This window comes from Anneissia japonica, unplaced genomic scaffold (genome assembly GCF_011630105.1).
Source record: "Anneissia japonica isolate Jap-2015-1 unplaced genomic scaffold, ASM1163010v1 scaffold287577_len299045_cov155, whole genome shotgun sequence".
Lineage (NCBI taxonomy): Eukaryota > Metazoa > Echinodermata > Crinoidea > Comatulida > Comatulidae > Anneissia > Anneissia japonica.
The window spans coordinates 112,075-122,548 of record NW_022686369.1 but is presented as its reverse complement, the minus strand read 5'-3'; the positions used below and the strand labels follow the sequence as shown (position 1 = coordinate 122,548).

General features: G+C 36.0%; 1 protein-coding gene across 1 annotated transcript in view; it reads right to left on the bottom strand.

Annotated features, from left to right (window-relative positions):
• The window catches only part of LOC117116847 (arf-GAP with dual PH domain-containing protein 1-like), a 24,650-nt gene extending 18,409 nt beyond the window's left edge, over nucleotides 1-6,241 (bottom strand). The window contains exons 1-2 of the mRNA XM_033260941.1: nucleotides 6,083-6,241; nucleotides 3,984-4,117 (exon numbers count right to left, since the gene is read on the bottom strand). Of these exons, the coding sequence (XP_033116832.1) occupies nucleotides 3,984-4,117; nucleotides 6,083-6,164 (216 nt within the window). The 5' untranslated portion in view covers nucleotides 6,165-6,241. The remainder of the gene's footprint in view (nucleotides 1-3,983; nucleotides 4,118-6,082) is intronic.
• Nucleotides 6,242-10,474: the final 4,233 nt, after the last annotated feature.

Here is a 10,474-nt window from a genome sequence, read left to right as displayed (position 1 = left end):
ATATGTGTATAAGAGACAGGTATTTGCAGTGTCATGATTTTACCCATGAATACTCTAAATCTAACGGTAACAGTTGTTATCTCTGTGGGACACAGGACATGATTTCAACTGGTGAATTTAATCATCAATAAACAGCTTCACGATTCCAATATTTCTAGGTAATGCCAAGTATACACCTGACCTAAATTTTTTATCAGAATTTAACATACAAAAACTTTTTGCACTTTCACTTTTTGGTGTTTTTTTATTTACCAAAGTGTTAATATATATCATTTTTTTGGTTTTGTTCTAATGTGTTACAGCACCATAGGCCTACAGTACTATAAGAGGAAAAGGGTGAACAGGGGCGGATTCAGAGATGTCCAGAAGGCCCCCCCCCCCCTCAAATCTGCTCCAGTGAAAAAAATCCCAAAACCACAAAGAAACCAGAAAATCTTTTTATTCTAAAAAATGTTCCTTCCTGTTAACACATTGTTGTACATTCATTCTTTTTCAGAATATCCAAATATTGGCATGCTTGTGATTTATAGGAATTGCCAATTGTTCAGCATGAAAATTTGTCAATTATATTTGTTCAATTTATGGTGACTATCACATACTTTATACCATGTTTCCTGGTTGGTAATTTTGTTTGTTCAAACTTCCTGTCCAAAGAGACATCACAATAATGATATGTTATATTTATAAAGCGCATATTGTACATTGCCCCATGTGCTTTACACAGAAATAATATAGGCCAACCGAGAAAATAACAATAAAATAATACTAATAAATTAAAATAAAAAATAACAACAACAACAACAGTAATAACAATGAGGCTAAACTACTCCTAATTAATGGCTATGATCTTCCCATCAAAGAGTAGGGTTCAGGTTTGAGTCTGAGAAAGGTAAGTTTGTTATCCACACTGTCTCTTCTCTGAAGAATATGGTATGTAGGTACAGTACATGGTGTTCAAATACCGATCTCTTGACTATTAAAGTAGGCCTACAAGAGCAGCTATACTGTAGAATGGTCCCCATAGATGTTATGGAGTAGTAGGCCTACAGTATGCATAGACACACAATCCAAATTACTGTACTGTTCCTAGCGCCCGTATTCTTAAAACAAACTTTAGTCGAACTTCAAACTAGAACTTCATTTAGTGCTAGTTGCATCTTTAACTTCAATTTGTATTCACAAACAATGTAGTCGAAGTTTTAACTACGACTAAATCAAGTCCTAGTTTTAGTTCAACTGAAGACGACTGGCAAGCCACGACTATCAAACTAACCAATGAAAAACCAACTGTGTGTACAATCGTTTTTATTCGTTTCACTTTATCGTGAGTTACAAAAAACATGTTTTTAGTGGGGTAAATATTTCAAGTCGGCGATTTAGCCTGACCCTAGGCTGACCAAAAAAAATCGGCCTGCGGAGGTATCATTTTAGTCAAGGTTCACGTCATTTAGTCGTAGTGCTAGTCGAAGTTCGTTTTAAGAATACGAAATGACGTAATTTTAAAGTTTTAGCTCGAACTACAACTAAAGTTCGTTTTAAGAATACCGGGGTAGGTAACACATAATATAGACGTAAGGTCTTGCACTAAGAAAAAGACTGACACATAATAATTTAATGTTACAAATTTACATCTAATATGCCCATAGTTACAGTATGTTTAATATGATACCCACAGCAGTACCATTTACATTTTAATTTCATTTTTTTTTTTTTTTTTTTTGGTACATTGTGATTTATGCAAGGCTAGATCTCCAAATTATCCCAGACGGCAAAAATGCGTCTATTGTAGGTCAACACCCTATCACGAACACGTCTGAGAAATCAACTATTCTAATTACCACCGCTATATGAATATTCATTTGCTACACGCTTGAATTACAGCTTGCGCCTGGACAACAGTGAATCGTTTGGACGCTTGTTGATCGTTTGAACGATTTTCTATTGTTTTTTTTTAACAATTACTTATTTTTATAGTTGTTTTTCTTTCTCTCTTTTATACATTGAACGCACCAAATTTAGGTGTGCCGCTGAAACAGAAGTGTATGTTCAGCTGAATAAATAAATAAATTACAGTAATATCGCGAGTTGTCAGCAAAAACTTTACTGGATAGGCAATGGCTTAGCCTTACATGTTTGTATGTCGAAACTCACAGTGAAATTCGGCATAAAAAAAATGTGTTTCTCATGAAATTCACTTTTTTTTCATTTATTAAATTAATTAATAAACCTTGTTTTATAAAATGTAAATATAATTTAGCTTAGTATAATGCAAAATTTCATCTACTTTGATCATGGACAATGTTTTCGGGGCATGGGTCTTAGCACATGATCCTTTTCAACAGCAAGTAGAACAATTACTTGCTGTGCTGGATGTTACCACAGCTGCACAGGATGGCGATCGCGCTTCTTAAAAATGATGGTGGCCAGCGACTTGAGCTGCAACTACATCAGAATTAACTAAAAAAAAAATCTGATTTTTTAAAGTTACATTTGTTCACCGATTTGTAAAATCACTGAATTATTGCGATAGTCTCACCTATGCACGGTACTAGGCCTACTGAACGTTGACGTCCCAGTACCCAACCGACGAATTATTTTTTAGCATCGACTAGGGACTTTCCCTAGTTTACGTACTTCTGTCAGTTCTTGCACACACAGGCAGCGTACAAAGAGATGTTTACTAGCAGGTAAACAAGTCTGTACTTGGGTTTTGGGCCGCACAGTCATTCGTATTATGATTCATTTTAGAAAGTCGTCTGTATGAGTCTTACAGTGCATCCAATCGGCCATAGTTAAAGGGGAGAAGCAAAGGCCAAAACGGAAAATCAGCGTCCAAATGATGTGCTATTCAAACAGTGTTTTCAGACGTGTTTTGGTAGAACAATAGAAAACGTGTCTGAACGCTGATTTGTTGTCTGGGATAATTTGGAGATCGCGCCTAATGACATTGTTGATTTAGGATACAAAAGACATTGTGGTTGCTCTTTTAAGCAATTTGGTAGAATGGAAGAAAAGAAAAACTTATGTTAAAGGCAATTATTTCTAACTTTCATTCTCGTGACATATAAGCTTTTCTACATATGATTCTCTCCAGGGCTGTCATACAGCTTTATAATGTCAATGTACTTAAGAACAGAATTTTTCAAAGCAACTGTAAAACCTGAAATGAATACAAAGGAACAAAGGATACCACTGTAGAGTCATGAACTAGACAGAAGTCAGGTAGTTCTAATCTCAGTGTCACTATCATTAATATCTTGGTATCTAATTTTGTATTCAACTTGACAATGTACAAATAAGATTTTTTTAATAATTAATAATGAAATATTTACAAAAAAAACTATCCCTCGATAAACCAGGGTGGTTACCGATACAATGAAATGGAATATGTGTTGCATTAACGTAAGCATGATATAGGCCTAAGGCTTCCAGATCATCTTTACATGAGTGCTCAGTGGGCTGCAACTCAATTTCAAGGTTCTAATTGTGGCATAGACAAGCCAAACCAGTCACTCGTCGCAAAAATCGATTTTGAGTTATTAATACAGTGTTAGATAGTAAAATAATAGCTATAAAATGGTAAAAAAATCATTCAAATTGGACATTTCCTTATGAAGTTACAAGCGTTTAACCACACAGCTGTTTAAAGAACAATGAGAAATTAGCCGTCAAAGTTTATGATTTCAGGCATTTCTCATGCAGAAACTATCTTTAAATCCTTAAAAAGTATTGTTTTAACATTGAAAATGGGGAAAATAACAGCATAGATTGATGTGTAGATATATAAAGTTTAGTTTAGTACAATAAAATAGATTTATAAAAATTTGACATTCCAGCATGTTTTAGCCATTTTCTCTGAAACATGATTTGCGACGAGTGACTGGTTTGGCTTGTCTTTGCCACAATTGGTTCGTCGTTCTAAAAAATTGCAGAATGCCATTAGGCAGACCTAAAAGGGGAATAAAAAAAGCATGACACTTTACCTCCACCTGGTCATCATTCCATTGATCGAGGCGAATAGACTTCACTTTACTAATGTGAGCTCCAAGCATTCGATGGATTTGTGCGCATGTTACGCACAAGTAAATACCAAGGTTGAATGACGCCCAATCAGGATCTAGGTTAAGAATTTAAAAAGATGATATTATTTAATATTACAAACATTCCAAAATACCATGATGAATTGAATTTATTGTTAAATTTCAGCTTAATAGCAGGAGGTCTTGGAATACATGTCACTGTAATAAATATTCCAAGATAACTGAAACAAATTTGTGTATAGTGTATTTCAATAGTTGGCTCTCAAAGTAAACACCAGCCATGATTTTTTTAACGGATCCATAATTGACAGCTATGTGTCTTCCAAAGATGACAAAGCTACTTCCAACGGTAACAGGAAGCAGTCCATTCTATTTTCATTAAGAATTATTTTTTTAGCGATCCAAATAAGTGTCAATAAACTTTTGCACTGTGGTAACAAGTTGGGTCATCATTACATTTAATCATTTTCATTGTAGCATCAATTTTGCCAAGTCCACAATTTAGAGGTTTAAACAAATTTCAGGATAAAAGAAAAAGAATTTTTAACAAACATTTTAAAAACCGACCGACCATTCATTCAAAACTTTTCTCACAATATATCTTATACATTTTTGGTAATATATTTTTCATTAATAACGTATTCATCCAGTAGAACGATGTCAAAGTACACTAATTGTAAACACATTAAGGCAGTATTCCACTAAGCGAATTTATTCATGCTATATGTTTTGAGCCGAAAAAAATTATTTTTTAAGAGCATAATGCACGATTTCACCAGTTTCCAGTGTGATTTCCATGTGGTATTGTTGTGAAAGTTGCCAGGGATTGAAAATTAAAGGAAAAAACAGCAATCAATTACACTCATCAAGTTGCGTTTCATTCACTGTGGCACAGTGGGCCTCATCGGATCATTGATTCACAGCATAAAGACACATGTTCCACAGAGACTCTCGCTGCTAAAAATTACTCGTTACATAATGCATTACAAGTGGGCGGTCTTCCTTGTGATGGGTTTGTTCGGTTGGATTTGTAGTTATTGGGCAAAAACTAACATACAACATCGAGAAAGAAAGTTTACGCCAAGGATGGCGTAGTTCAAGGTAAAGACCAAAGTCTATGCATCTATGCCTATAATTAGGGTGTTCCCTTCCCTTTGATGCTCAAGTAATGTCCACATTTTTTTCACCAGAATATAGGCCTAGTTTTGTTTAAAGGCATCTGCGACTTCGAAAAAACAACACCATGTTTGTTCTGTTCATGCACACAGGCATCCCTGTGTAAAATCACATCCCCCCACCCCACCTCAAAAAAAAAAAAAAAAGAAACCCTCCTGCCCTCAGCATTTAAAAAAAAAAAAAATAGTGATAATCTTAAGAATTTTTTCTATGTGCCCTTACTTGTAACATGGGACACTTTCAAACTTTGTAAATAAAAATATGAACTTCAGGAAACAACCTATTGAGTTGAGTTCAGTCAAACATTCAATTTCTTGACTTTTGACACAGGATTATTTATTATAATAAACTCGGTTTGAATTTAAGTTTGATGAATCTCAGGCCGCTAGGCTTACTACTAGAATTTGTCACTTGTGAGGCTAGCCTGGACCCTTAAGGCGGATGGGGTCTGATCGTAAAGCCAAAATTTGCCAGACCTAGCCTAGGCTAGGCTAGCTAGGGCCTAACCAAACCAGACCACAAAATTGTCAATCAACTATTTTCTACTAAAATAATAATTAGTAGTACCAGACTTACTGTTTTGAGGGGTTTTTATTTATGCTAGTAGTACGCCTAGGCGACTAAACGAACTAAAAAACGGACTAAATAAGCCCCAGATTATACAGTAGAATTTAACCATTTTAATAACTTGTGTACCACAATGCTATAAATAATAAATTTAGGCCAGGCCCCTTACCGCGCTTCACCAACTTTTCTACTAAACGCCCATTGAAATAGAAAAATCATGGCCGCGATTATTAATTATTCTTACTACAAACCTTTCTATATCATACATTTTAAAATTATATAATTAAACAAATACTGACCCTGACATCCACAATCAGCACATACGTTATTTCCTTCTTGAGTTAATAGATCTAAAAGGCGATTTTTATTTCTTTCAGCCATTTTTCTGTATCTTAACTGAGCTGTCTTCCGCAACTTGTTGCTGAACTCGGACTCAGAGTTTCACTTTTTAATAGCCTGAGTAAGCCCGCCCTCTTTCCCAAACTTCCGGGTTGTGTTCCGGTTTGAACTTTACGCGGCCACTATAATTTTGGAATAGGTGCTCAGGGCAAATGCACACCGCAGAGAGGTGCATTTTATAGGTCAACCTATCGAATTATCGAAATGTTATATTTATTTTTGTTTTTTTCTGCCATTTTTAATGTGTTTTGAGTGAGTTGTCGCAAGGTAAAACACTCCCTTTTTTCCGGAACTTCCGGGTACGTTCCGGTTGAGATTTTACTCGAGCTTCAACAATAGTGCGTCGTCACGTAGACTTGCAAGTAGGCTGTCCACGTGTATCAGGATCGTTACGCAATTTCTTTACCGTTGTTAATATTGTTTATTGACTGTAAAAGTCAATATTCAATTAATAATTAGAGTAATTAACGTACAACAGTCACTTATGCATCTATTTAAATAACGTTTTCTCGGCCATATATATAAATAGAACTACAGCGCAACATAGGCCTATACTCGAGCTCGAATTAATTAACATATAGGCCCTAGGCCTAATAATATAAGACACCCCTACTCTCATGCATATTTTTCATTTCCTCAGTCGCGTAATTACCGCAGGTTCATGAACCATGTGGCCCCCGATCTCCAGGGGCCCCAAATCTATGAGGACCCCAGGGGCGGATCCAGAGATGTCAAAAAGGGGGGGGGGGCAGAAATTTGGGCCGATCGAGACAACAATGACCTAGGGGGTTCGCGAAATTTTTGTGTTCTAGACGCCCGAAAATAACATTTGAGGCGTTGTGGGCTATCATTTTTTTCTTTTTCTCTCTTTTTTTTCTTTTTTTTCTCTTTTTTTGGTCTCTTATACACATCTAGATGTGTATAAGAGACAGCCCCTGGACCCGCCCCCTTATTAAAAAATCTATTAAAGTAATAGCTAGCCTAAATAAAAAATCTGGATTTATATAGTAGGCCTATTTATTTTTATGTAATAATACACATTAATAATTTAAAATTGTTAAAAATAGTCACTTCAACATAACTAGGCCCCTATTCCTGTTGTAAAAAATTGTCACTCGAATACTATGATGTAAATCACAGTGAAGCGTGGTGGCACGTTGCAATTACTGTACTTAGTGCAACAACGTTTAAAGTTTTGAGTTTTTGAATATCCATATCGAAAATCTTTTCAATTTCGTTATTTAACGAGAAGGGGGTCGGGCATGTCATGCATATAGCATCGAATGTAATCAAAATTGTGTTTATGTAATTCTTGCTGCACGTTTTTGCAGTCCGATTTTTACAATATTTTTCTCGGATGTGTTTCCCCAAACCGAAATTGCATAATCGATACATGGTTCGATTGTGCTTATATATAAGCAGAGACAGGGGTGGCGCCAGGATTTGCCCGACGGAGGGGCCGAGGTCCCCGACGGGGAGGGGGGCGACGAGGGGTCAGATTTCCCCGACGAAAGCAAAGTGGGCGTGGTTGAGCTTTGATTAAAAGGTTTCGAAAGTGGTCCAGAGGGAGAAGCCCCCGAAAATTTTGACAATTTAGGGATTTCAAAAGGCTTACGGTATTTAATCGATTTTAGAGCCTACTAATGTAGAAAATACATAGGCCTATAATTTTTTTCTTCCCCCCCCGCGGGGGGGGGGGGGAGGGGTGGGCAGCCTCTCCCCCCCCCCCGATCCCCCGCTGGTGGCACCACTGAGCAGAGATTGGTGCAATTTTTTGGCCAATGTTATGAATCTTGAAGCTTACAGACGTAGGCCCATGTCGTATATGATTATCCCGTGTTAAGTTTGCGTACACTATCTCTAAACCCAAATATCTTATAGGCCTATGTTTAATGAAATATTCAGTACATCAAATGAAAGTATATTCTGGTTTCTAATTAGCATGGTTTTTTTAGCCTCCCCGAAGGAGCAAAGCCGTTTAGAAACATACCTTTCATTAATGATTTATTTATAATGGAAAATTTCGCGATATAACGTGATGCAAGTCTAAGTTAATAGCCTAGTATCGAAATTATGAACATCAAGATTACTATTTTTATATAAGCATGGATATCGCCAGTTACAAGTGTCGTAAAATTTCGTGTGTGACTACAATTTGAGTTTTCCATTCTGTTGTGTCTTCTTTAATTGCGTTTGAAATGTCTGTTTCTATATATTATTTCAATATATTATCAATTCAATATATCGCCAATGTGCTTTTTCGTTTGGTCATAAGAAGTCAATTAACAATGCTATGTGCACTCGTAGAGTTTTGCTTACTTGAATGGACTGAAATATACTTCGTTACTTCTTAATTCTTCCTCTATGACAAAAATATTTAATTTTCTTAGTAAAAATAAAATACCCAAGATCTTGGGTAAATGCCCAAGCAGTGGTCACGCTGAATGGCCCTCTCAGACCTAAATTTGATTAATTTCTGCTGTCTGCAGACGCCAACCAACTATTCCACATTGAGGGCGCTTGAATGGAGTTCAACTCTGGTTCAACTTGTCAGTGTGAACAAAACATTAAGACATTGATATATTGCTTGAGTATATAAACAATTTCTTTAAAAATTGTATGCATGTGTCCAAACGGACACGAAAATTACAAGTATGCTAACGAAAATCTTAAAATCACTAGAAAAGAAATAAGAATAAATCGAAACAGAGAGAAAGAAAAAATATCACAAGAAACAAAATAAAAGTAAATCATTAAAGGCCTATTAGCTTTTTACTCTAATGGCAGTTTTATGTACGGGCCCTGTCGAAAACTGAATTGTTTATGAGTTCATCTGAAGCAAAAATTCTCTCCATAACGCTACCATTCCATAATTCTTGCGCTTGACAGTTGTACAGGCTTTGTGAACATCATCGAAAACTAAATATATTTTAACGTGACTGTGACTCGGCGACTCAGATATTTGACGATTTGCGACTCGATCATAGCTCTGGCGCCTATAGCCTTTTATAAGTTGTTTCTAATTGATTTTAAGGAATGCAATTAACTTTTATTTCTATACTACATTTTCAAAATAGTGTGGCAGATCCAGGAATTTGAAATAGAGCTTGGCCCGGGTAGGGACGTTTACAGATGGAGCCCCACCATGGTTGGGGCTGAGGTGGAGAAAATTTATGATTATGGCACTTCTAGTTGGACGGAAATGGCACTCTCAGACTAAATTTTCATTTTTGTCCACTGGGCCCCTTGAATCTGTCACTGAAATACTCGTCATAAAAAGTTTTTTAAATTATCCTGGCAATCATAATTATTCCCGTTTATATACTTTGTGCAAACTAACATTCATAAAAATAATGATTTATTATCTACTGATTAGCATGTGCAGTATTTTTAAAATCAAGCAAGAGGTTTTCCCTTTTCTTCCCTCTTTTGTAATTTCACTTTTGTGCAAGTATTATTGCGACTACATTGGGCCCCTTGAATCCGCCACGGGAAAACTCTTCATAAAAAGTGTTTAAAATCATCCTGGTAATTATGCCCGCTTATAATATTTCGTGCAAACTAACATTCATAAAAAATAATGATTTATTATCTTCTCATTAGCTTGTGACGTATTCGAACAATGAAAAACAGATAAGATAATCTTGAAATTGTCTACTTGCATGTCAGTACTTTTAAAAGCAATCAAGAGGTTTTTCCTTTTATTTTCTACACTTTTTTGAATTTCACTTTTGTGCAAGTAGCATTGCGACTACACATGAGTGGAAATACTACCGTCTAAAGTAAGAGAAGGAGAATTTACGATGACCAAGGAAATAGGAAGTACACACAGCATTAGTTAGCATTTTTTGATTACCTCAACTCAGCCCCACCATTGGGGTTGAGGTAAGAAAACGTATGATTATGACACTCCTAGATGGCCGGAAATGGCACTCTCAGGCCTAAATTCTAATTATAATTTTCCGGGTGTTTTTTTTTTTTTTTTTTTTTTTGCTGCTTGGAAAAGTGAAGAGACAAAACATGACAGTCATGCGTAATTGTTATTCTTTCCATTCGCTTTGTAAAGTGGGATTTTGATTATAGAAGATTGGTGAAAAGGGGGGGAGCAATTGATATGATGTCTCCCTACTTTGAAAAGTGGGGGCCCACCGATCGACGCCCATGTTTTTGATTACCAACAGTTCTGAGACGTTCATCATTTACACATGCAATAAAAACATTCAATTTAACATTGATTACAGCCTTCCCCATCGGTATCATAGGCGGATTCAAGGGGGACAGCAGTAAAAGAT